Source organism: Lithobates pipiens, unplaced genomic scaffold (genome assembly GCF_037356315.1).
Source record: "Lithobates pipiens isolate NorthernLeopardFrog02 unplaced genomic scaffold, aLitPip1_a1.2 Scaffold_18, whole genome shotgun sequence".
Classification (NCBI taxonomy): domain Eukaryota; kingdom Metazoa; phylum Chordata; class Amphibia; order Anura; family Ranidae; genus Lithobates; species Lithobates pipiens.
The window spans coordinates 604,305,368-604,333,156 of record NW_027507758.1 but is presented as its reverse complement, the minus strand read 5'-3'; the positions used below and the strand labels follow the sequence as shown (position 1 = coordinate 604,333,156).

Here is a 27,789-nt window from a genome sequence, read left to right as displayed (position 1 = left end):
TGTGTATTAACTATCAGGAACGTGGCGGTTTCACACCTCCCAGGATGTTCTTGGACAATCAACATCTGCCTTGACACATTCCATGGTGATTTGGTTAAGGTATTTTAAGGTGTCTTTATGAATTACACTCATTGGAGCTAAAGCTTGGGTAAGCTACGAAACATTTTTAACATTACAGAATAAGTGAAGCGGAATGTGACTAGATATACTGTGACCTGGAGCAATGACAACCTCCACAGATATCTTTGGCCAGTCAGTTTTTTATTTTTTTTGCAATTTGTGTCTTAAGAGTTCCTATCGTACATGTGACAGGAAGTGAAGAAGAAATCTCTCCAAAATAAGAAGTTGTCCCCTCTTAGCTGTCACTGGAACAACGGTTGATGATTTCACTTGTATTTCTGTGAAAACCTCACATTTTTGGATTTTCCACTTTTGGCGATGGTCACCAAGACAAATACAGAGTGTGAGCCTCCACAATGAAGGCACAGGCAATAATAAAAATGTGACGGGGTTCTAACCCTTCTCTACCTGATCCAAAAGTAAAAGCTGATCTTGGTGGAGTTCCACCCAAAAGGTAAAGCTCCACTTGTTTGCAAATCCCCAACCCCTTCCAGTGCCACATTTGGCACTTTTTGGGAGAGAGGGGGGAGTGGGTGCCCTGGTCTTCGCAGGTATCCGCTCCCAGTTACGGCTTAGATCACTGTGGCGATCTGAGCTGGAAATTCGGCCCCTCTTCCTTCCCCTGCAGTCTTCTGGGACACATCACAGGTCTTCACTTTGTTTCCCTTACTAGAGATGTCGGTGTTCTGTCAAATTAGCCAACTGGTCAGAAACTCCAACTACGTTACTATGTAACTATGTACGTCACTTCTGGTTTCTTTAAACCAAATTGCTGTTTGGACACAACCCCGGCAACCAGATACAGTCTGGTACAGGAAGATTTAGCTATTTTGACAGCACGCTGGCTAACGAGGACAAAGTTGCCGCCACTTCAGAGGAGGTCATTTTGTTGGCTAGTGTCGGCGCAAAGTAACAATCTCTGCTCATAATATCGTGCATCAGACTCTTTGGTGTTTTGTCCAAACAGTAATTCGTCAAAATCTCCAATTACTGATGGTTGTAAGAAACTGGAAGTTAAGTAGTTGGTGTTTCTGACGAGTTGGCTATTTTAAGAGAGCACCGGTACCTGAAGCCAATTGAAGAATTGGCTCGGGTGACGACATCGCTGGATCACTGTAACTGTTGACTTTTATTTTTTCGTGGCTGGAGCTCCTCTTGAATAGGAGTGGTGGCTGTAGTTTTAAAAAAAATATTTACCTTTTTAAGAAAAAAAATCTTTATCATGTTCGGAGACAATGAAAGATGAACAGAATACAAAAATATATAATGACCTATCATAAATACCAAAGAGTAGATCCCATGTCACTAAAGCATTCTGGGTAATAAGCGTAGAGAGGGAAAAGAAGAGGAACGGGATCCCTATCTAAACTGGGTATATGTAACATAGATCAAGAAAAGGGGGCAAATTAGGTAAGAGGTAGAGGATGACTTTGAGGTTACGGGAAGAGAGAAGGACAAATGGAGGAGGGGTGGCACATATGGGAGAGATGGGTAGGGCTGTGGAAGAAAAGAGGGAAGAGATATTTAGCGGCTTTTGGCAAGCTATAAAAACTTTGGGATATAGCCAGGCACCGTTTTTTGCAAAATGTGAACTAAATGCATAGCTAATTCCCATAAAAGCTTGCAGATGGATGCATTTCAGGCTAGTACTATGACGAGCTTAAGTTAAAAATTGTCCATTTGTTCAAATTGCCTTTTGAAAGACAGCAGAGTATATTTTAAACTTTTAATCACAATTTTACTTTTTACCCTTCCAGGAGGTGGCAGTGAAGGAGCAATTATCAGGGAAAGGAAAACTACATCGAAGGAGTCTAAGTTCACCTAATGTTCACAGAGTAAGTTCTTTTAACTTTTTATTTATTTTTTACTGCAAATGCCGAAATCTTTTGATCACATACATAAAATAAAAAAACGTGTTTTCCCTTTCACAGCATTGTCCATGCTAGGCCTGCTTTTGATCATGCAGATGAATGCTGCACAAACTGTTCAATCCAAAAATATAAACTTTTTTTTTTTTTTTTTTGTATAAAATAAAAAAATTCTAATGTTGATAGCTAAGCTAACTACATTGTTCTAAACCGTCTGATCCTATTATTGTGTGTGCCGCTCTCTCTTTGTACAGCCAGGTCTCATATAGGCCTTGACCTCACAGTATATCCATCACTGACATAAAACATTTTCAGTGGCATGGATGGAATAATAATAATTTTAATGCATTCATTATCTTATTATATGAAATCTACATGAAGTAGAGAGATCACGGAAAGCATCAAATTACAGCCCCAGTAAAATAAATGTAGTAAAGACACTTCATTTGGAATGTTATTCTCTTGAAAGCTGCTCTCTGCTCTGCTTCTGTGAAGTTAAAGGATGACATATGGTTTTGCTCTGGCAAAACCAGTCTCTAAGCAGTCATCTAAAAGGGAAGGTATGGGGCGTACGGGGGTGGGGGTGTTATCAGATGGAGGCTGAGCTTCTGTATAGGGGACAAAAGAAAACAGATTCTGAAGCATATGTGCATTTCTCTTAAAGTACATGAAAAGGTTTGAAGCAAAATTCCCTCAACTCCTTTCTACCGTCTTCAATACAAAGATCCAGGTCTCCCCTTCCAGCGGGTCCATACTTACCATTTCTGAAGGCTCTGGTCTCCTACAATGTCTGCAGTGCAGCTGGTGAAAATCGAGTGTTGGGCAGTCTGTTCTTGTTCATTAACAGGCCATAGACTTGAAAAAAGGAATTCCATCGAATGCCTTCCTAGCCTCTTTAATACCAAGATCTGTGTCCCCCCCCCCTTTCCAGCAGGTCCTTGCTTACCATTTCTGATGGCTCTGGCCTCCTACAATGTCTGCAGTCCAGCCGGTTAAATGGTTTCATCTAAACTGAAGACCTGTAAAGGCTTTTAAAGCCTTTATACCATCTTCAATACAAAGTTCCAGGTCTCCCCTTCCAGTAGGTCCATACTTACCATTTCTGATGTCTCTGGCCTCCTACAATGTCTGCAGTCCAGCTGGTAAAATGGTTTAATCTAAACTGATAACCTTTAAAGGCTTTTAAGGCCTTTCGACCATCTTCAATACAAAGATCTAGGTCTCCCCTTCCAGCAGGTCCATGCTTACCATTTCTGATGGCTCTAGCCTCCTACAATGTCTGCAGTCCAGCTGGTAAAATGGTTTAATCTAAACTGATAACCTTTAAAGGCTTTTAAAGCCTTTCTACCATCTTCAATACAAAGTTCCAGGTCTCCCCTTCCAGTAGGTCCATACTTACCATTTCTGATGTCTCTGGCCTCCTACAATGTCTGCAGTCCAGCCGGTTAAATGGTTTCATCTAAACTGAAGACCTGTAAAGGCTTTTAAAGCCTTTCTACCATCTTCAATACAAAGTTCCAGGTCTCCCCTTACAGCAGGTCCATACTTACCATTTCTGAGGGCTCTGGCCTTCTGCAATGTCTGCAGTCCAGCTGGTGAAAATCTAGTGTCAGGCGGCCTGTGCCTTGTTATGAATGGCTCGAAGACTTGAAAAAAGAATTCCCTCCATGCCTCCCTAGCCTCCTTAATACAAAGACCTGGGTCCCCCCTTCCAGCAGGTCCATACTTGCCATTTCTGATAGTTCAGGCCTCCTACAATGTCTGCAGTCTGGCTGGAAAAAAATCTGTTTCGGGAAGCCTGTGCTTGTTCATTAATGTGCCATAGACTTGAAAAAAAGAATTCCATCTATGCCTTCCTAGCCTCTTCAATACAAAGATCTGTGTTCCCCCTTCCAGTAGGGCTTTACCATTTCTGATGTCTCTGGCCTCCTACAATGTCTGCAGTCCAGCTGGTAAAATGGTTTAATCTAAACTGATAACCTGTAAAGGCTTTTAAGGCCTTTCTACCATCTTCAATACAAAGATCCAGGTCTCCCCTTCCAGCAGGTCCATACTTACCATTTCTGATGGCTCTGGCCTTCTACAATGTCTGCAGTCCAGCTGGTAAAATGGTTTAATCTAAACTGCTAACCTGTAAAGGCTTTTAAAGTGTCAACTCTGCACAATTTCAGGTACCATCGTCTTTTGCGGTTTTAGGCTTGACATGTTTACTGAATGCAAACCCCATCTTTTACATTTTACCAAAAAATTAGGTGCAATTTTGTTTGCACTAAAATGTATTTTACTTTATTCGCTTCTGAAAATATACATTTAATAAATATTTGTGCAAATATTGTGCAACAACAGTTTGCAACTACCATCATTTTATTCTCCAGGATCTCTGCTTTCAGAAAATGTTGGGGTTTATTTAAGTAATTGCTAGCAAAAAATGTAGATTTTAATGTGTGTAAAAATTAAAAAAAAAATTGCTTCAGTAGACAAGTGGTTAGACATGGCCAGATTTACCATTAGGCATTGTAGGTTTGTGCCTATAAGCAGATACAAAGTGGCGACTTTCCCTGTATTGTCCACAGATTTTTATTTATTTTTTCACGGGAGAATGCAGTCATCACCAAACATACGGTCCATTTTACAATATTTCATATTATTGCACTTTGTCAAAATAGCCTGAGCTCCATGAGGACCAACACAGAAAATAAAATATTCTCTGTAAGAGGTGTTTGTGTGTGTCTGTGGGTTCCGATGATGGAAATCCAGCCTTGCCTTTAAATGAACAGGTGAATATATTTAAAATTTGGCTAAGTGTGTGTTTTTTTTTCTCTTTCCAGCTATCAGGCAGCCGACAGGACCTAGGAGGTCATCAAAGCCTGGCTAATAACAGGGTAAGCGCTTGTCGAAATGAATCTTTCCAGAGGTGTATCAGGGGTGGGCAGCAGGAAAAATGGCAAAGTCTGTGACTCTGTTACGTCAGGCTTTTAAAAGTATACAAATGCCCAAAGGTATATAGTTGAAGTGCTAAGGTCATACACTACTATACTACTTTAGAAGGCTTCATCTCAAAATCATAAATTGTGTACCAAAATGTAAATAGTAGGGACTTTATATTTATTATGCCTCCAATAATGAAAATCGAGATCAGTAAACCAAATCCATTAAAATTTATATTTTATTACAAAATCTCATATTAAAAAAGGACTCAGTCAAGGGTGCAGTGAAATCAACAGTCGGTCTACGCATTTCGCGGGATAATCCACTTCATCAGACATTTTTGAGGCTTGAAGGGTTCTGATGAAGCAGGTATTCCTGTGAAATGTGTAGACGGAATATTGACCTCCTTGCACTCTCGATTGAATCCTTGACACTTTATTGCTTTAATGAGAAGCTTTGACTGACTTTCCTAATTTGCTTGTCCGAGACTGGAAACTTAAAGTATTGAAGGCAATGGACCAACCTGTCGGCCGGTGAGTCAGTGGACCAACCTGTCGGCCGGTGAGGCAGTGGACCAGCCTGTCGGCCGGTGAGGCAGTGGACCAGCCTGTCGGCCGGTGAGGCAGTGGACCAGCCTGTCGGCCGGTGAGGCAGTGGACCAGCCTGTCGGCCGGTGAGGCAGTGGACCAGCCTGTCGGCCGGTGAGGCAGTGGACCAGCCTGTCGGCCGGGGAGGCAGTGGACCAGCCTGTCGGCCGGGGAGGCAGTGGACCAGCCTGTCGGCCGGGGAGGCAGTGGACCAGCCTGTCGGCCGGGGAGGCAGTGGACCAGCCTGTCGGCCGGGGAGGCAGTGGACCAGCCTGTCGGCCGGGGAGGCAGTGGACCAGCCTGTCGGCCAACCTGTCAGCCAGTGAACCAGTAAACATCTGCAGAGGAATGCGGCTCTGCATTCATTATTACATAATTGTACTTTCTTTAACAATAGCAGTTTACCTGATTTTGACCTGGTATCAGCCTTTTGCAATCCCTGCATATCAAAGCTTAGACTGGGAGAGGGAGGAGCAACATAAGGAGCCTGTAAGTTTTGTTGCAAGGCAAATTGGAGGAGAGAGCAGAGTGACAGAAGGATGAATTTATCAGTATGCTGCTTCTCCTTTTATTGTCCAATCACATGCTCAGGAAGAGACAAGACCCGTAAGTGTCACTAAACTGCAACACAAAAAAAAAAATCAGGTTTCCTGCCCTACCAGTACAGACAGGACTGTGCTATGTGGCAGAGCTGCTCAAATATTGGGACTGGACGGACATCAATACAAATCCTTTTGGCATGAAAAATGTAACAGTTTAAAAAATTGCTCCCTTGTTTGTATTTCATCTGTGTATTTAGTGGTTTGCCTGGAGTTGAGTTTTAATGAATATGGAAGAATGAGACTCGTAATGACAACAGAAGGTGAGCAGCCCCGAGCTCATGTGTAACAGTAACCCCTGCAGAGCGCACACAAGATTTTTCAGCTTGCTACCATCCATCCAATACCATATTGTCAGAGTCAGGTGGACTGACCCTTTAATAATTGTGCAGATTCAGTTTGTTCCAAAAATCAATCAGCAGATTGGCTCCAAAAGCAAAAAAAAAAAAAAGTCAAGCACTTCACAATAAAAGGGAGCATTTTGTCTTTCCCGACTCTCTACTTGAAGTTCCTTCATCGATACTGTTACAGGAAAGGCGGAATTTGTCTCACTATGAAACCATTTATCACTCCGGTGCTGAAGACAGGTAGTCAATCATTCAAATAAAGTCTGCTGCAGGCTGTCTGGAGCTAAGACCATTGTACCATCTCCAGACTTCTCGCCATTCTTCCTACCCTTGGCCACTAGATGGGGCAATGGATGAGCCTCCAGCTGTAGAATGTTCGGTTGGAGGGGGGCGAAAGGTCTGTTAGGAAGATTTGGGCAGAAATATTTGCAGCTGCAAATAATATAAAACATTTCACCCAGCTTTGTTTGATGTTTTATTTCTTATGATATTTGGAGTCAGCAGATTAGTGCTGCAGTCCACTTTGAAAACCACGTTGTACAAATGACGTTTATGGCCAACTTTATTCAAACTTACTTAGATTGTTATAGCATAATATATACTGTACCATCAATGGTTTGTGGACACCTATCACGCCTACTGGATGGGCAAAAATATGTGGATTCCCCTTTCAAATTAAGTTCAGGTGTTTTTCAGTGAATACTACATCATAGAAAGACATGCTCTTCCAATCTTGCAGTTCTAGCTTGAGGAAGACCATTTTTTGTTCCAGAATGACTGTGCCCCTCTGGTCAAAGTATGTCATTATGGATTTCCCTTTGTACAGTTTGCTGAGGAGGACCTGGAGTGGCTTGTAAAGAGCCCTGACCTCAACCCCAGTGAACACCTTTGGGATGAATTGAAATGCCAGTTGTGAGCCAGGTCTTCTCATCCAACATCAGTACCAGATCTCTTTTGGATTAATTGGAATGCTCATTGTGAGTCAGATCTTATCTATTGTCACTACCTGACCTCAACCCTACTGAACACCTTTGGGATGAAATGGAATGCTAGTTGTGAGCCAGGTCTTCTCATCCAACATCAGAACTTGACCTCAACCCTACTGAGCACCTTTGGGATGAATCAGAATGATAATTGTGATCCAGGTCTTCACATCCAACATCACTACCCGACCTCAACCCTACTTGAGCACCTTTGGGATGAATTGGAATGATGATTGTGAATCCAGGTCTTCACATCCAACATCAGTACCTGCCCTCAAACCTACTTGAACACCTCTGGGATGAATTGGAATGGCATTTGTAAGCCAGGTCTTCCCATCCAACATTAGTACTTGACCTCAGAAATAGGCACAAATTCCCACAGATACCTAAAGAAATCCTGCCCAGTAGAGTGGAGACTGTTGCAGCTAAAAATGGGACAACTTTATATTAATGACAATGGATTTGAAATGGGGTGTCCCACTGCAGTTTTGGGTGGAGGAACTGGACTGGCCTACACAGAGGCCTGACCTCAACCCTGCTGAACTCCTTTGGAATGAATTGGAATACTCCTTGGTGACCCAGATCTTCTCATCCAATATCAGCACCTGGCCTCACAAATGGGCATATGTTCTCACAGATATCAACAGAAATCCTGCCCAGTAGGGTAAAGGCTGTTACAGCTGGTAAGGGGATCACTCCATATTAATGACCATGAATTTGGAATGGAGTGTCCCATTCCAGCTTGGTGTGGTGGAACTGGATTGTCCTGCACAGAGTTCTGACCTCAACCCTACAGAACATCTTTTGGATGAATTGAACACTGATTGTTAGCCAGGTCTTCTTATCCAACGTCACTACCTGACCTCCAACCCTACTGAATACCTTTAGGATGAATTGAAATGCCATTTGTGAGCCAGGTCTTCTTATCCAATGTCAGTACCAGACCTCAGCCCTATTGAACACCTTTGAGATGAATTGGAATGCCTACGATGACTCAGGTCTTCGCACCATTTGTGAGCCAGGTTTTCTCATCCAACATCAGCACCTGACCTCACAAATAGAGGCAAATAGATTGAGGCATTTTTTTGCCTGGAAATGGGCTTTCATCTGAAGTCCACTACGAGCTAAAGCGTTGATTAGGCCATTGAATGTTAGAAAAACATTACAAAAGCTGATCTCCAGAAAAGCAATACGTGTCTGCCCTCTGCAGAGATCAAGCTACCAATAAAATAAGTCTAGGGGATCCCAATAAAATTAGTCTAGGGTAGCCAATAAGCTAAGTCTAGGATAGCAAATAATGAAGAAAATCAACAAAATAAGGCATAGGGGAACCCAATAAAATCTAGGGGAACCCAATAAAATCTAGGGGAACCCAATAAAATTAGTCTAGGGTAGCCAATAAGATAAGTCTAGGATGGCAAGTAAAATATGTCTAGGAGTACCCAAGAAATAAAGCCAAGGGCTGCCCAATAAAGTACGTCTAGTGTTGCCCAATAAAGTACGTCTAGGGCTGCCCAATTAAATACGTCTAGGGCTGCCCAATTAAATACGTCTAGGGCTGCCCAATTAAATACGTCTTGGGCTGCCCAATTAAATACGTCTAGGGCTGCCCAATAAAATACGTCCAGGGCTGCCCAATAGAATACTTCTAGGGCTGCCCAATAGAATACTTCTAGGGCTGCCCAATAAAATACTTCTAGGGCTGCCCAATAAAATACTTCTAGGGCTGCCCAATAGAATACTTCTAGGGCTGCCCAATAGAATACTTCTAGGGCTGCCCAATACAACGCAATAAATTAAATAAGTCTAGTGCTTCCTAGCAAATAACGTCTAGCGTAGCTCAATAAAAGTCTAAATTCTGCTACACGTGCTTGTTTTTTTTTTTTTTTGTGGGGGTTAAACACTACCCTGTTTCCCCGTAAATAAGACCTAGCGTGATTGTCGGTGATGGCTGCAATATAAGCCCTACTCCCCAAATAAGCCCTAGTTAAAGTCCTTGTAGGTCTTCTTTTCAGGGTAGGGCTTATTTTCAGGGAAACAGGGTAGGGCTTATTTGGGGGGTAGGGCTTATATTGCAGCCATTACCGACAATCACGCTAGGTCTTATTTTCGGGGGAAAAGGGTATTAGCGCTATGGCTAGCCAATGAAAGTGATCTAGGGCCAGCCATTAAAAGCGATCTAGGGCCAGCCATTAAAGCCTGGTACACACTATTTGTTATTTTTCATTCAACCCAGCAGGCGGATCTAAAAAAAAAAAAAACGGAAGTGCTCAGGAGTAGCCACTGTACCAACTATGTAATATTAGTACAGCGATCTCCCCCGCTGATCTAATGTGTTCTGACAGGGGGATGCCCCACCAGAACACACGGCTGGCTTTTATTGGAGCGGCTGCCCTACACACGGGGTGAATGTCGACCAATTTCTATTTAATATTTGGCCCGTGTGTACGGCCCTTAAAAGAAGTCTAGGGCTAGTCATTAAGTGATATAGGGCTAGCCAATGCAAGACGTCTAGGGCTAGCCAATGCGAGACGTCTAGGGCTAGCCAATGCAATGTGTTGGTTACCCACATTTTTTCATACACAGCTGTTTCTTCTAAAGTTATGCTGTAAAAGGTGATCTTGCTTAAGCAACTCCAACAAAACACATTGTTTTTCATGCCAACAAAGGAATATTCTCTGCGCCTGCACAGCGGGGTGCCTGATTTAACAACGCACAGCCTAAAAATACATTGCTGGCTGTATTTACTTTCCTGTTTTATGTCCCTTCTCCTCTCAGCCAATGCTGTCCAAATATCTCCTTGAGTGCAGCAATCTCCTCCTCTCCTCCTTCTCATTATGAGCACATCTCCTCTCAGACCTGCTTTCAAGACTCGGCTCCTTGCAGGAACATTCTGCTCAGAAGAACATGTATTTCTCATCCCAGGGGTGCTTTTCTAAATGGAATTTACTGCATAAATTTTATTATGACAGTAAACCATTCTGTCCTCTAACAAGAGAAGGGAGAGGCTGGCTACGGTCAGGCTTCGCCTAACGTTTCCTCCATTTTAAACCGCCAATTTGTCCTGTCACTGGGAGCGATTAGGAGATTTGTTTGACGCGCCCGATGTGCGCAGGAGCAGCGGGATTGTCCCCAAGGTGAACGGAGCTGTTGGAATGGATAATGTGGTCTGAAAATGAGACACAATGGCAAAGAAATGAAAAGTCTACAGTTTCATGAACTTCTATGTCGTCACAGCAGCTGCAGCTCTCCTAGAGTCTAACTTGGAACAAAACTTAACAATGTGCGTTATTTTACTTGTCGGAATGTGTTAGAGGATTTAAAGGGTTTGTAAGCCCTAAGGGCCCATTTACACTTAAGCGGTCTGTTGCAGTGTGTTCACATACATTAACATGCCACAATGAATGAATAAATGCGCATTTAGCTCCGTGCACCACAATGTATAGTGTTGTGGTGCACTGCTGTACATTAGGCTCTACGACTGTGGGTGTCAACTTATGCGCTAAACCAATAATTTATATGGAAAGAATAGACTTTATAGGCACTACATCTATAGATTGTTAAAAAAAAATCTTCTTTTCACACAAACCTTAAAAAACAAAGTTAAAATATGAGTCGTGTACAAGATTGTTATAGATGTGTCCCTGCGTCTGTTCATTGGGCCCTTTTTATGCAACTACGGCCCCCTTGGTCTCCACCTGCCTGACTCCTTTATATACCTTATAACTAATATGTACATATTTGGCCTAATGGCCTCTTACATGTTACACCTGTCTATATTTACTGTTTTTTCTTTTTTACATTAAGAAATATAGGTGATTTTAGTAAATCTCCTGAAGAAGCGCGTTAGATGTGAAACATGTTGAGCTGGATTTAGATCTGGATCTATCCATCCTAGGTTGTGACTTTCTCCAACTTTTAAGGCATAATATTGTGTGACCCCCAGTCTAGATGGTCAGGTACTAGGGTTGGGTATTTTGCCAGTTACTGTTGTATCTTGTACATGACTCATATATATTTTAACTTTGTTTTTAACATTTATATGAAGTAAAGAATAACATCTATAGTTATAGTGCCTATAAAGTTTATGCTTATAAATTTGTTCTTGGTTTAATACTTGGACGTGGCACAGTTTATGCATTCATGTCCTTAGTACCACCCACAGTTTTTTTTGTTTTGTGGCCTTATGAACTAAAGCGGTCCTCAAATTCGGCCTCTGACATCACTCAAGGGTCTGCGCATAATGTTCAATATATTGAATGCCTGAGAGTCCGAGAAGGTAGACAGGATACATTGTTGGCTGGGGATATGCTGCAGAAGACAATACAAAAAAAAAACACCTCCATTATACTACAAATGGATGACCAAGTGCATATTGTATATACGGTGCCTTACAAAAGTATTCACCCCCTTTTGGCATTTTTCGTGTTTTGTTGCCTCACAACCTGAAATTAACATGTATTGTTTGAGAATTTGCATCATTTAATGTACAGAACATGCCCACAACTTTGAAGATTTTTTTTTTTTTTATTGTGAAGCCAACAACAAATAGGACAAAATAACAGAAAAAGTCAATGTGCATAACTATTCACCCCCCTAAAGTCAAATACTTTGTAGAGCCACCTTTTGCGGCTATCGCAGTTTCAAGTCGCTTTGGATGAGTCTCTATGAGCTTGCCACATCTTACCACTGGGATCTTCGCCCATTCCTCCTTGCAAAACTGCTCCAGCTCCTTCAAGTTGGATGGTTTGCGCTTGTGAGCAGCAATCTTTAAGTCTCACCACAGATTTTCTATTGGATTGAGGTCTGGGCTTTGACTAGGCCATTCCAACACATTTACATGTTTCCTCTTAAAGCACTCAAGTGTTGCTTTAGCAGTGTGTTTGGGGTCATTGTCCTGCTGGAAGGTCAACCTCCGTCCTAGCCTCAAATCACACATAGATTGGTACAGGTTTTGCTCAAGAATATCCCTGTATTTAGCACCATCCATCTTTCCCTCAACTCTGACCAGTTTCCCAGTCCCGAAGTCTGAAAAACATCCCCACAGCATGATGCTGCCACCACCATGTTTCACTGTGGGGATGGTGTTCTTTGGGTGATGTGAAGTGTTGGGTTTGCGCCAGGCATAGGGTTTTCTTTGTTGGCCAAAAAGTTACATTTTAGTCTCATCGGACCAGAGCACCTTCCTCCATACATTTTGGGAGTCTCCCACATGCTTTTTCGGAAACTCAAACGTGCCATTTTGTTTTTTGCTGAAAGTAATGACTTTCTTCTGGCCACTGCCATAAAGCCCAACTCTATGGAACGTACAGCTTATTGTCATCCTATGTACAGATACTCCAGTCTCTGCTGTGGAACTCTGCAGCTCCTCCAGGGTTATATTACGTCTCTGATTAATGCCCTCCATGCTCAGTCAGTGAGTTTTGGTGTGCGGCCGTCTCTTGGCAGGTTTGCTGTTGTGCCATGTTCTTTCCATTTGGTTATGATAGATTTGATGGTGCTCCTAGGGTTCATCAAAGATTTTGATTAAAAAATTTTTTAGACCCTAACCCTGACTTGTACTTCTCAACAACATTGTCCCTTACTTGTTTGGAGAGTTCCTTGGTCTTCATGGCAGTGTTTGGTTAGTGGTGCCTCTTGGTTAGGTGTTGTAGCCTCTGGAGCCTTTCACAAAGGTGTGTATATGTAATGACACATCATGTGACACTTAGATTGCACACAGTTGGACATCATTTCACTAATTGTAACTTCTGAAGTTAATTGGTTGCACCAGAGCTTTTTATGGGCTTCATAATAAAGGGGGTGAATACATAAGCACATGCCAATTATCGTTTTTGAAAAATAGTTTTATGTATATATTTTAATAATTTTACTTCACCAACTTATACTATTGTGTTCTGATCCATCACATATAATTCAGATTAAAAAAAAGTTTAAAGGCTGTAATGTAACAAAATAGCTAAAGAGCCGGGGGGGGGGGGAGGGCAGTTTAAACACAAAATACTTGATGTTGCAAGGATAAACCCCTATACATATAATGTAATGCCCAAGTAGCAAAAATTTTGACAAAATTCCTCCATTTGAGGATCCTATGTTGATGGATCAAATACAACATAGGCAGAGTGTCTACAGTATATAGAGCCTTATGATATATAGGTTCATGAACTTTGAAAGTCACCATGGATGCATGAGAATTTTGTAGTTTGGTCTAGAGGAGGGCCCACTAAATGAGAGGAAAGAATGTGCAGATATTTAACCACCTCCTTCACACATTATGGTATGATAATGAAGTCCATTTCCAGGAAGTGGTTGGTCTTTAGTGTGAACAGTATAGATCACACACACACACACACATTAGTTGATGGCTAATGAGCAATAGCATGATTGCAAATACATGGGTTGATGGCTAATGAGCAGTAACGTGATCCAGGGGAGGGTTGCAAGTTCATTCGACCTCCCTCTCACACGTTCTACTGAAAAGCTTGTTCATGCATATATGCTCTGGATGATGGCATGTCAAAGATCCTAATGTGAACACATAGATCGCATATGCAAATCCTATTATAGATCGATGTAGAGGCGTGGTCTGGAGGAGGACTCCAACCATAGAAATCTTCTATACCTCTCTCACACCCCTTTGCAAATCACCACGTATCCATCAGTGGCTCACAGAGTCCCTTGCATGCACTGCAGGTGTTCCCATCTTCTTTAAACATCCACTGAGAGATAGTCAGTCCCCTTGGGACTCAGACTGGGCATCACCAAAAAAAAAAAAAAAGTCCCGGGTTCCATGCTTCCATTTCACAGCTTTTTGAGGATATAGAAAGAGTGAGACCTAGAGGCTATCTTTGTTGTTTCATTTCCATTTAATGAAGGAAATGTGGTTTTGCCTCTAAAATGGGTCCTGATTGGCTACTAGCACCCATGCTTTTGACAGCTCCATCTGACAGTTGTTCTGAGGTTCCTCTGACAGCTTCTCTGGATCTGATCATGGCATCTACTGCCTCTCAATGATCCCAGAGGCTCCAGTCGGGACTATTACCACTACTGACGGCTTCAGATTAAGCTAATTCTATGCCTGTTTCACACTGAAGCTTGTGAGTGCATTACCATTGTTTTTTTTATTTCTGTTGGTTAACATAGCCCCCCCATACACTATCAAATTTTAAATGCACTGATTCAGTTCTGAAATTTATCAAGCGAGGCTCTGATTTTTAGTAATATATTTTTTTTTAATAAAATGTAGTTTTATTTATAAAGATTTTTTATAAAACGGCTAAGTACAGAATACCATAAATTAATGTTATTCGATTTTTACTCCAGGAGTTTGGAAATTCGTAGTGATTGTAAAGAATTGTTTAAAAAAAATAAAAATAAAATAACAATCATATCATACTTACCTCCGCGGTGCAGGTCGTTTTGCACAGAGTGGCCCCTAGGGTGTTTCATTTTTCCAAAGATGTGATCTTCATATGACTTTGCTTATGCCCGAGTCTCAGTGATGTAAAAGATATATATATGCCAAATTTCAAGAAGATTGGATAATATTTAGGGGTTGCACACATTGATAACTTTTATCAAAGCAAAGTCTGTGGGCTTCACTTGATAAGAAGTCATATACAACAATGCTTAATGAAGAAAGTCCCGTTCAAGGCTTTCTAGAAGAACAAGTGAAAATGGTTAACTACATCCAAAATTTCCTAAAAGACGGAAGTCATCCAAGAGAAGACTACAAAGAGTTATTACAACTCTCACTCCTGTACCCAGGAGGTTGGTCTAAGAACGACTTCAGTTTCAGGATCCCAGGGGCACTGCATCAAGCAAGATGGTTGGCAAAGGCAATATATGCACTTAAAATTGTCCTCTTCACTAAACAGTTGAATATTCTTTAACGGCAATTGGAAGGAATGGCTTTTTGGGATGAACGTATTACTCAGGTTGTTAAGGAAAATATGACAAAAAATTTAGAAACCAAACCTGCAAAGAAAAAGGAAGTAAAATGATTAGAGGGTAAAAACATGGTTTTTGAAGGAAAAGACCCGAGCTATTTGGTTACTAATAAAGCAAAGACGTTCTTTGAATTGTTTGGGATCCACGACGTGATAGAATACAAGGGATTTCATCGTTCAAAGTTGATTAATAGAACACATGTTTTGCCTATTATATTACCTATTAATCTTAGTGTATAGTTTTAATAGTATTTTAAGTTTGTGATTTCTAGTTTTCCCTATAAAAGTAATTAACATTGAAAAACCATATTTTTTGCCTACTTTTAGAAAACAGATAAAAGTGTGCAACCTCTAAATATTATCCAATCTTCTTGAAATTTTGCATATATATCTTTTACATCACTCAGACTCGGGGCATAAGCAAAGTCTGCAAAAATTTTACAGTTTATTTTTTTCCATTAGAAAATGAAGCACCCTAGTGGCCCCCGAACCTCGTCTTCTGGGATCCCCTGGCGGCTCCTCCCTGCATCAGATAAGCCCCTAGGACAGCGATGGCTAACCTTGGCACCCCAGATGTTTTGGAACTACATTTCCCATGATGCTCAACTACACTGCAAAAGTGCACGAGCATCATGGGAAATGTAGTTCCAAAACAGCTGGGGGGCCATGGTTCGCCATCACTGCCCTAGGAGAACCACTCTGGCGAGGGGGGTTACCTTGCGGGCCGCAAACTCCAGAGTCCAGCATTTGCGTCCATAGACACGAATGCTGGACTCGGCCCCGCCCCCCCACGTCATTGGATTTGATTGACAACAGTGGGAGCCAATGGCTGCACTGCTATCAATCTATCAAATCAAGAGCTAAGGAGATTAAGGGGCTTGGGTAAGTAAACGGGGGAGGGGGCTGGGGGGGCCATTGACTATACATAGGATGTATTAAGGTGAAAAAAACACGCATTACAATTGAACCCCTTCTTGCCTAAGGGTAAAACAAATCTTAATGCCCAAGTCCAATTTTGCAACTTTGACATGTGTTAGTAAAACTGTACATATCATTGCAACTACTTTGTGCACCCAGGTGGATACCACGTTTTGTTTTTTCAGAAGAAATTGCCCCCAAAATAGTAAAAAAAAAAAAAACATTATTTTTAACTGGAACAGTATATTTCTTGCTACTACCATAACCTACCACCAAAGAACAACCCAAATTTAAATTCTCCTGCTCCTGACAATTGCAGCGATACCATGTGTGTGTGTTGTTGTTTTTGTTGTTGTTGTAGCCGTAGTACAGCCCAAAAACAATAGTGTACACTTTATTTTTTTTATTTATCCTACCTAAAACACACTGACACGGATACTTATTAAAACAAAACAAAAAATTCAGTCCAAAAAAATACTGACCTTGACTTTTGACCCAAACACTATCTCTAGCACTGACCAAGATCGAATCTTGAACTAGGTGTTTTTTGTATTTTATTTTTTACACACATCTTTATTTTTATTTTTTACTCTGCCAGTAGAGAGAATACGATGCATCTCCATTCATAGAGAAAAAACACAACAGCAGCCTTTACAGTGACTGATCACTGTGGTAGCCAATCAGAGGCTAGCACAGCAATCAGGTGACCTTGAATTGGGAGTTCCAGGTCCCGGTCGGGGCCTGGGGCTCTCCACTCGCACTCGCACAAAGGGAGAGGCCTTGAGGCGATTCAGTTCGCATTGTCCGCTATACAAGTATTTCATTCATTCATTCATTCATTCATATGCAAATATGTGGCCCCACGGAAGAAAAAAAATCCAGTCCAGTGGGGCCATATATTTGTGTTACGTTGACATGAAGGTGTTAACTATACCCATTAGATTTTAGTCAACTAAAATGTACTGGTGATTTTAGTCGACTAAGATACAACTAAGACTAAAAAAATTCAGATGTCTAAAATACAACTAAAACTAAAATGGCATTCTAAGCAAAAGACTTTGACTAAAACTAAATTGAAATTTGACGTCAAAATGAACACTGCCTATAGGAAATTTTGGGTACTTTATTTTTTTTTTCCAGTCGCGAGCAGGCACAGTTTTGAGGGTTGACATGTTTGGTATCTATTTATTCAACATAACCCCTTTTATATTTTACCAATCTGTTGTGTTTGTGTCTACGAAGACATACTAGAGTATTGACTCTTGAATAGAACCGAAACATTTGCCTTTTCTTTTTTGTTTCCAACAGGGTCGATGGGAGAGCCAGCAGGACATATCCCAATCCTCACCCAACTCCGGCACTAGGGGCACATCGCCCCGGCGTTCCCAGAATGTGCCCCCTGCACACAACCAGTCACAGGATCAAGGTGAGTTGAAAACTGCTTTATGAACACCACCACCAAACGACGCTGAAACTTCCCCAGTGCCCCCACATTCTATTTCACGTCTTTTGTCGATCATGTGTCTAATACCAAAAGCTTTATTTATCCAGGTTGGAGTAGTGAATCATTAGAGCCTAGGTTTGTTTTCCCCCTTTCAGTAGACAAAAAGCTGGCAACACTCCATAAAATGCAAACACTGACAACTTTTCTTGCTCTAGACCAGGGGTCTCCAAACTTTCTAGAAAAAGGGCCGGTTTACTGTCCTTCAGAATTTAGAGGGGCCAGTGGAAGTAGAAAATGCCCCATCGTCAGCGGAAGTAAAATAATGGCTTAGTGCCTGTAGTCAGTAGGAGGAATAGTTGCCCATCATTGGTATTAGTGGGAGGAATAGTGCTCCATTGTTTATATCCGTGGAAGGGATAGTGCCCCATCACTGGTGTCAGTGGAAGGACAATTTATTTGCGTCAGTGGAAGGAATGGTGCCCCCTTGTTGGTGTCGGTGGAAGGAATGGTGTCAGTGGAAGAAATGGTGCCCCCTTGTTGGTGTCAGTGGGAGGAATGGTGCCCCCTTGTTGGTGTCAGTGGGAGGAATGGTGCCCCCTTGTTGGTGTCAGTGGAAGGAATGGTGCCCCCTTGTTGGTGTCAGTGGAAGGAATGGTGCCCCCTTGTTGGTGTCTGTGGAAGGAATGGTGCCCCCTTGTTGGTGTCTGTGGAAGGAATGGTGCCCCCTTGTTGGTGTCTGTGGGAGGAATGGTGCCCCCTTGTTGGTGTCAGTGGGAGGAATGGTGCCCCCTTGTTGGTGTCAGTGGGAGGAGAGGTGCCCCCTTGTTGGTGTCAGTGGGAGGAATGGTGCCCCCTTGTTGGTGTCAGTGGGAGGAATGGTGCCCCCTTGTTGGTGTCAGTGGGAGGAATGGTGCCCCCTTGTTGGTGTCAGTGGAAGGAATGGTGCCCCCTTGTCGGTGTCAGTGAGAGGAATGGTGCCCCCTTGTTGGTGTCAGTGGAAGAAATGGTGCCCCCTTGTTGGTGTCAGTGAGAGGAATGGTGCCCCCTTGTTGGTGTCAGTGGGAGGAATGGTGCCCCCTTGTTGGTGTCAGTGGGAGGAATGGTGCCCCCTTGTTGGTGTCAGTGGGAGGAACGGTGCCCCCTTGTTGGTGTCAGTGGGAGGAATAGTGCCCCGAGGACTGGATAAAGGCAAGCTAAGGGCTGCATTCTGCCCACGGGCCACAGTTTGGAGACCATTGCTCTAAACCAACGAACAAGCGGTCCAACCTAAAGCCGGCCATGGAGGGACCAAATTTCAGCCAGTTCCAACCCATCTATGGGCAAGATGGTTGTACTACCGATTTGTGTTTCATGACCACGCAATTGCCATTCAAAGTGTGACAGCTCTGATAGCTGTAAATTGGCCTGGACAGGATGGGGGTAAAAGGGTCTGATATTGAAGCGGTTCAAGTAGAGAAAATGGAGACTTGCACAGGCCACATCCAAAGGTTAATAGGACAGTAACATTAATTGTGGGTGGAAACAGGGGTACTGAATTAAAATTCACTGAGGTTCAGTTAGTAAAATTTTCTTCTAGCCGAGGTCCAAATATATTGGTACCCGTGGCGCATTTTCGCATGTGCCAAACCACATGTTGCTGCAGCACCTTGGAGCTTGGTGCAGCGTGATTTTGGGAAAATAAAGGTCAAGGGCTTCTTTCTCAGTGTTTTTTGCGGGTAGTGATGAAGGCCTAAGGCCGAAACGCGTCAACATTTTTGGCTAATGTTATTGCTGTAATGCTCAAATAAATATTTTCTATGGAGAGGCTGTCGCGTTGCCGGCCTGTACTTTCTATGGATCTTTTGTGAGCTTAATTGGCCAGAGCACCGACTACTCTACACACCGACTATACTATATAGGGGTAGAGCTTGAGTGAGTTTTTCCTCTTGCTAGTTATGGCAGGATGCTCATAAGAGCCACATGAAAAAATTACATAACATAAGCAAAAAAAAAAAAAGTTAAAATCAAAAAAAACTAAGCAAGTATGGTTTAGTTTGCCCAGGAGAAAATAAATACAAAATATTCTCATTAATTTCAAACTGTAACTTTTAGTTATTAAATGTAATTATTTCTGCATTAAGGGGGGGAGAGGAATTGGTGGAGTTTTAATCTACCCAAAGTGTTTGAGAGAGTTGCTTTGTGGTACCAGTCAATGTAGCGAAATTATGTAAAATATTTTAATGGGGAATGTTTTTGATTTATTTGAATGTATTCATGTCAAAAAAAAAAAAAACTTTTATTATGAGATTTTTATGGTTTGCCTTGGCAGGTCAGGACAACGCGGCATCTACCTACTTGACCCCTGTGAAATCCTTAGTGCCTCAAATGCCGAAACTCCTTAAATCTCTGTTTCCTCAGCGTGATGAGAAGGGGAGACAAGCAGCTACCACGCTCAGCCCTCAGGTAGGTGATTGTGGACAGCCTCAGACACGATGGTCCTCAGTTATTAAAAAATAAATAAAAAATAAAAAATCACACAAAGAAACAAAATAAAGTGCCAGTATGGCTGCATTAGGCAAGATAGAGGTTTGCCATCTAGTGGCAATAATGTGGTATTTTCCTTATTAAGGTATTTCAGGGAAATACAACGTTATGACCACTAGATGGAGCTGACAATCCTAGGAAATAAGCATATTAACAAAGTTTATTGTGAAGATTGGTGATGGCTGTCTGACACATTCGTACAGTAAATATTTTATAAATACCCCTGTGTGTATTCAAACCCATCCTCAAATGTGGCAGCTTCATTACTATTCTTTATTCATGTTTTTTCTTTTTCTTTAACCACTTCATCCCCAGAAGGATTTACCCACTTCCTGACCCGGCCATTTTTTGCAATACGGCACTTTGACAATTGTGCAGCCATGCAATGCTGTACTCAAACAAATAGAGATTTCTTTTGGTGGTATTTGATTACCTCTGTGGTTTTTATTTTTTGCGCTATAAAAAAAAAAGCGACAATTTAAAAAATATATAAAATGATTTTTTACTTTCTGCTATAAAACATTTCCAAAAAAAAATAAAATCAAATTTATTCATCAGTTTAGGCCGATATGTATTCTGCTACATATTTTATAAAAAAATGCATTACGCATATATTGATTGGTTTACGCAAAAGTTATCACATCTACAAAATACGGGATAGATTTATGGCATTTTTATTTTTTACTAATATTGAGGATGATGAGTGAGTTTTAGTGGGACGGCAACATTGCGGCGGACAGATCGGACATCTGACATTTTTGGCACTTTTTTGGGGAACCAGTGACATTATTACTGGAATCAGTGCTAAAAATATGCACTGTTATTGTACTAATGGCACTGGTAGGGAAGGGGTTAACATCAGGGGCAATCAAGGGGTTAAATATGTTCTCTGCAGGTGTTGTCTAACTGGAGGAATGTGTGCCTGGGGAAACACACAGATCCATCTTTCTGCTTAGCAGAAAGACAGGATCTGTGTGATCATCTCCCCTGTCAGAACAGAGTTCTGCATTGTTTACACAGGCAGATCCCTGTTCTGTCACTGCAGGGAACGATCGGAGGTGACCAGTGGACACCGAGTCCGTCTGACCCACTGCTTGGCTCCACCACTGGCCAATGGGAGCACACGTGCGCCCACAAAAGCGAGTTTCCGAGCCGAGGAAATTTGTGGGATCGTGCCACCTTGCCGCAGTATAATGACGCCGCCTGATCTGCAAGCGGTTAACCTGGTGATCCTGCCAGTAACATGCTTCCTGTCCTAGGGTGACAACGCTCACTTATTGTACCATATCTTTCAAGGAGCAAGTGTTGTCAATTTCCTGATTTGAGATGGGATTGACTAATTATCTGGGATTTCAGTTTAGAACACAGGATGTTACAAGCACACGGGATCAACAGCTAGTTTTCTGTACTTGCTGAAAATGATCATAGCCTGAAAAGAAAAAAACGATGGCAGCCACCACATCTAAAGACTGATAAGCTGAAAACAACCTTTGCCCACTTTGGGGCTTTTGTAAATTTAGAAGAGAATAGTTACAAAGTGAAAGTAAAGATTAGAAAGTAGAGATCCTCAGACAAGAGAAGTGTCTAAATGCTTTTAAGCTCCCAGTGCTGGATAAATGCCATGGAGGACTTAAAAAATATATGCATTATTTTTGCATAACACATTCCACTAAGAATACACATTAACCACTTAAGGACCGCCGCATGCCATTGTACGTCATCACAATGGCATGTACAGGCACAATCACGTACATGTACGTGCTTGCCTTCCAGCGGGTGGGGGGTCCGATCGGACCCCCTCCCGCTGGATGCGGCGGTCCGGTTCGCTTCAGGAGCGATCCGGGATGAGGGGATGGCCGTTGGTTTCTGGCCACCCCCTCTCGATCGCTCCTGGCGAATGAGAAGCTTCCTCCCACTGTGTATTGTATACACAGGCAGGGAGGAAGTGATGTCATTCTCCTCGGGCGGTCTTATTGACCGGACTACGAGGAGAGGACACAGTAAGTCTGCACCAAACACTACACTGACACTAAATAACACATAGGCACACAAACCCCCCCCCTCCCCCCCCCCCAGTCACAGTGTCACTGATTCCAATGATCATTTATTTACTGATCACTGCATTCAGTGTCAGTTGTAAAAGTAAAAAGTGTCAGGGCAGTTAGTGTTAGGTCCAGGGTAGCCCCCTATCACCCCCAATAAAGATTTAACCCCCTGATTGCCCTTAGAGTTAACCCTTTCACCCCCTTTTGCCAGTGTCACTAAGCGATCATTTTTCTGAACGCTGCATTAGTGTCGCTAGGTAGCTAGTTATTTTTTTAGGTTCACCGCCAGGTTTTTATAGCGCTAGGTACCCCAATATACTACCCAATAATGGTTTTAACCCCCTGATTGCCCCTAGTTAACCCTTTCACTAGCGATCACCGTATAAGTGTCACTGGTGACGCTGGTTAGCCAGTTAGTTAGTTATTTAGGTTCCCCGTCAGGTTTTTATATAGCGCCAGGGACCCCCATATACTACTTAATAAAAATTTGAATCCCCTGATTGCCCCTAGTTAACCCTTTCACCAGTGATCACCGTATAAGTGTTACGGGTGACTCTGGTTAGTTAGTTTGCTTTTTATAGCAGCAGGGCACCCACCATTTATTACCCAATAAAGGTTTAACCCCCTGATCACCTGGCGGGTGATATCAATTAGGTTTTAGGGTCAGGGTCTGCGTCGCCCCAGGCAGCGGTAGGTTAGTGCTAGTACCGCTAATACCCACGCGCAAAGCATACACCTCCCGTAGTGGTATAGAATCTGAACAGATCAATATCTGATCTGATCAGATCTATACTAGTGTCCCCAGCAGTTTAGGGTTCCAAAAAAACACATTGTTAGCGGGATCAGCCCAGATACCTGCTGACACCTGCGTTTTGCCCCTCCGCCCAGCCCACCCAGGTGCAGTATCGGTCGATCACTGTCACTTACAAAACACTAAACACATAACTGCAGTGATCGCAGAGTCAGGCCTGATCCCTGTGATCGCTAACAGTTTTTTTGGTAGCGGTTTATATTTAAATCCAGGAGGCAGTGCTTGGTTTTCGGGGTCCAGTACGTGGCTAGGCTCCCAAAAAGTTCCTCACATGTGGTATCCCCGTACTCGGGAGAAGCAGCAGAATTTATTTTGGGGTGTAATTTGACTTATGCCCATAGCATGTGTGAGCAATATATCATTTAGTGACAACTTTGTGCAAAAAAAATAATAATATAAAAGTAATATTCCTGCAACTTGTGGCAAAATATAAAATATTTCATGGACTCAACATGCCTCTCAGTAAATAGCTTGGGGTGTCTACTTTCCAAAATGGGGTCATTTGGGGGGTTTTGTGTTATTTTGGAATTTTATGACATTCGAAACTGTGATAGGTAGTGAGGAGTGAAATCAAAAATTTGCACCCTTGGATACCCTGAAGGCAGTGATTGGTTTTCGGGGTGCCGTACACAGCTAGACTCCCAAAAAGTCCCACATATGTGGTATCCCCGTACTCAGGAGAAGCAGAAGAATATATTTTGGGGTGCAATTCCACATATAACTATGGCATGTGTGAGCAATATATCATTTAGTGACAACTTTTTGTAAACTTTTTTTTTTTTTGTGTCATTATTCAATCACTTGGGACAAAAAAAAAAATATTCAATGGGCTCAACATGCCCCTCAGCAATTTCTTTGGGGTGTCTACTTTCCAAAATGGGGTCATTGGGGGGGGGGGGGGGGTTGTACTGCCCTGCCATTTTAGCACCTCAAGAAATGAGATAGGCAGCCATAAATTAAAAGCTGTGTAAATTCCAGAAAATGTACTCTAGTTTGTAGACGCTATAACTTTTGCGCAAACCAATAAATATACGCTTATTGAAATTTTTTTTACTAAAGACATGTGGCTGAATACATTTTGCCCTAAATGTATGACTAAAATTTAGTTTATTCGATTTTTCTTATAACAAAAAGTAGAAAATATATTTTTTTCTCAAAATTTTAGGTCTTTTTCCATTTATATCGCAAAAAATAAAAATCGCAGAGGCAATCAAATACCACCAAAAGAAAGCTCTATTTGTGGGAAGAAAAGGACGCAAATTCCGTTTGGGTACAACATTGCATGACCGCGCAATTACTAGTTAAAGCAGTGCAGTGCGAAATTGTAAAAAGACCTCTGGTCCTTAGGCTGTTAATTGGTCCGGGGCTGAAGTGGTTAACAGGAACAAGAGACATTCATTTCTGTTATTTTGAAAACGCCTCATCAGTTTGGCAGTGGCTTAGATTCTTAGATTCCTATCTATCTATCTATCTATCTATATATATATATATATATATATATATATATATATATATATATATATATATATATATATATATATACATACACAGTATAAATATCTGGGGCCAAAACTCTTAATGCCCATAAAGGCCAGAAACAGATAAATGGAACTTTTTATGTGCCCCTGAGAATTCACACAAATATATCAAATAATCTCCTTCTTTAAAATAAAAGATAAGACAAGACTTCATAAAAATACAACAATCCTCAGTCTATAATCCATGGGTGGTATCTGGCATCTAGAATCGACGGGTTTCGTAAAGCACTCTCGTCCTCAGAATCCACACTCGTTGTAAATATAGTAACTCAACGATTCTCTAGCCAAAAATCACCATAAATTCATATGAAATCACACATAGAATTCATGAGAGAAAACCCCCTCAAATGTCTAAAAAATACCAGCAATCTTAACCACTTCAGCCCCGGAGGATTTGGCTGGCCAAAGACTAGAGCATTTTTTGCGATTCGGCACTGCGTCACTTTGACAATTGCGCAGTCGTGCGACGTGACTCCCAAACAAAATTGATGTCCTTTTTTTCCCCACAAATAGAGCTTTCTTTTGGTGGTATTTGGTATTTGATTACCTCTGCGGTTTTTATTTTTTGCCCTATAAACAAAAAAGGAGTGACAATTTTGAAAAAAAAGCAATATTTTTTAGTTTTTGCTATAATATCCCCCAAAAATATATAAAAAAAAAAAACATTTTTTTTCCCTCAGTTTCGGCCGATACCTATTCTACATATTTTTTGTAAAAAAAGATCGCAATAAGCGCTCATTGATTGGTTTGCACATCAGTTATAGCGTCTACAAAATAGGGAATAGTTTTATGGCATTTTTATTAATAATTTTTTTTTCTACCAGTAATGGCGGCAATCAGCAATTTTTATCATGACTGCGACATTATGGCAGACACAACGGACACTTTCGACACATTTTTGCGACCATTGGCATTAAAGTGGTTGTAAACCCTTACAAACCACTTTGACCTACAGGTAAGCCTAGATTAAGTCTTACCTGTAGGTCCAAGAAATACCTCCTAAACCTACACGGTTTAGGAGATATTTAGTAAAAGACAGTGACAGCTGTCTGCGACGCACGCGCCGTAGACAGCAGCATGCAGGAGCACTATCGCCGTTGGCAGCTTGCCGCTGCTAACGGCGATATGCCGTTAGTGGCGGCTCCCGTGCGTATGCGCGGGAGTGATGTCATCGCTGCTCCGTCGCTGTGAGTGGCCGGAGCAGCGATACCTGGAAGAAGATGGATGCTCCGGACTACAGGGGACAGCGGTGACATCGCTGGCTCCTGTGTCAGTTAAGTGACACATAATGGGCTACTATGCGATGCATAGTAGCCCATTATGTTTTACCTTTGCAGGGAGACAAAGAGGAAGTAAACCCATTAGGGTTTAATCCCTCTTTAATACAGCGATCAATGCTATAAAATGTAAAAATGTCACTGGCAGTGAAGGGGTTAACCAGGAGGGGGCGCTGCGGGGATTAAGTGTGTCCTAGGGAGTGATTCTAACAGTAGGGGGGGTGGGATAGCTGTGACTTAACACCGATCACCTCTCCCGATTACAGGGCACAACGGGGAAATGCTTGTTTACATCAGCATTTCCCTGTTCTTCCTCTCCATGAGACGATCGTGGGTATCCCTGCGGACATCGAGGCCGCGGGACCCGCAATCGGACTCATGGAACTCGCATCGGCAAACGCAAGATCGCATAATATAACGTGATTTTGTGCAGCGGAGCCAACCTGTCGCAATAGAACTGCGGCGGCTGGTCCGCAAGCGGTTAAAGGGTTTGCTAACCCATAAAAAAATTGGATCCTGCTCCTTTTAAAGCATTTTATACAGGCCCCCTGTAATTCCTGGCTGACCCTGCCTGGTTCTGCCCTCCCCTTTTGTAAACTGACCATGGTTTATCATTGTCAGTTTATGTGCCTCCTGTCCTCCTCTGTGCGCTCTCCCTGCCTGTCGGATCCTGTGACAGTGCCCGCCCCCGCAACTCCTGCTGCTTTCCTCCTCCTTCCCTAATGACAGTTGCTCAAAAAAAAAAATGCTTGCTATGGGGGCACCTGAGCCCAGCTGCAGCTCCGTGTGTCCATTCAGACATGGAGCTGCAGTTCAGCGCCGCCCGGTCTCTCTCTCTCTCTCTCTCTCCTGATTGGCTATCTGACTTTGACAGCCGCAGGAACCAATGGCCTAGAGGCGATTCAGTTCGCATTGTGCACTATACAAGTATTTCATTCATTCAATGGCACCGCTGCTGTGTCTCAGCCAATCAGGAGCCAGAGTCCTGGATGGCCGAGGAACTTGTGGACATCGCTGGACAGAGATGGGGCTCAGGTAAGTATTAGGGGGTGCTGGTGGGGCTGCTACACACAAAAGGCTTTTTATCTTAATGCGTAAAATTCATTAAGATAAAAAAAAAAACTTCTGCCTTTACAACTCGTTTAGGTTGGAGAAAAATCAGGCCGGTGTCACACAGCAAACCAGGACTCCGTTGTTTTCTCATGAATAGGCCTCTTTGTTTTACATGGCATTACCCAGAATTCTTTGCTGTGGATCCTAAAATGAGCAGCCGTCCCACCGCGCTTTGTATTCTTTGCAGCACGTGAACGCTAAGAAGTCCGTGTTCCTTTATGAATTATGATCGCATCTTTAAAAGCAAGACAAATTTATGAAGAGCCCTTCCAGACGGCTGGTTACCTGCCAAATCTGAAATGGAGCGTGCAGTTTCTCCTTGTTACATCTTTGTGGAGTCCGTCTGTTAACCTGTTCTTTACAAAGTGTGATATACGAAGGATGACACACTGCTCTGCGATTGGAAACCGTTGTTGGAGTCATATACAGTATAGACATCACACTGCCTAGATATAACTGAACAGTGACCCCCTTTTTTGAACAGTAGTGAACCGCCTCTTAACGTCCTCTGCTCCCCTTCTCCTTGCAGTTCTCTTAACCACTTCAGCTCCGGAAGGATTTACCCCCTTCCTGACCAGGACATTTTTTGTGATACGCCACTGCATCGCTTTAACCGACAATTATGCGCTTTACCCAAATAAAATTGATGTCCTTTTTTCCCCACAAATAGAGCTTTCATTTGGTGGCATTTGATCACCTCTGCACTTTTCATTTTTTGCGCTATAAACAAAAAAGACTG

The 27,789-nt window shown here is 42.3% G+C and overlaps 1 protein-coding gene across 1 annotated transcript in view; it reads left to right on the top strand.

The window, feature by feature from the left end:
• Positions 1-27,789, top strand: part of KIF13B (kinesin family member 13B) — a gene marked incomplete in the record, with an annotated part of 350,254 nt that overhangs the window by 282,731 nt on the left and 39,734 nt on the right. Inside the window, 4 exon segments of the mRNA XM_077489267.1 lie at positions 1,878-1,955; positions 4,817-4,870; positions 17,608-17,725; positions 20,052-20,185. Coding sequence (XP_077345393.1) covers positions 1,878-1,955; positions 4,817-4,870; positions 17,608-17,725; positions 20,052-20,185 — 384 coding nt within the window.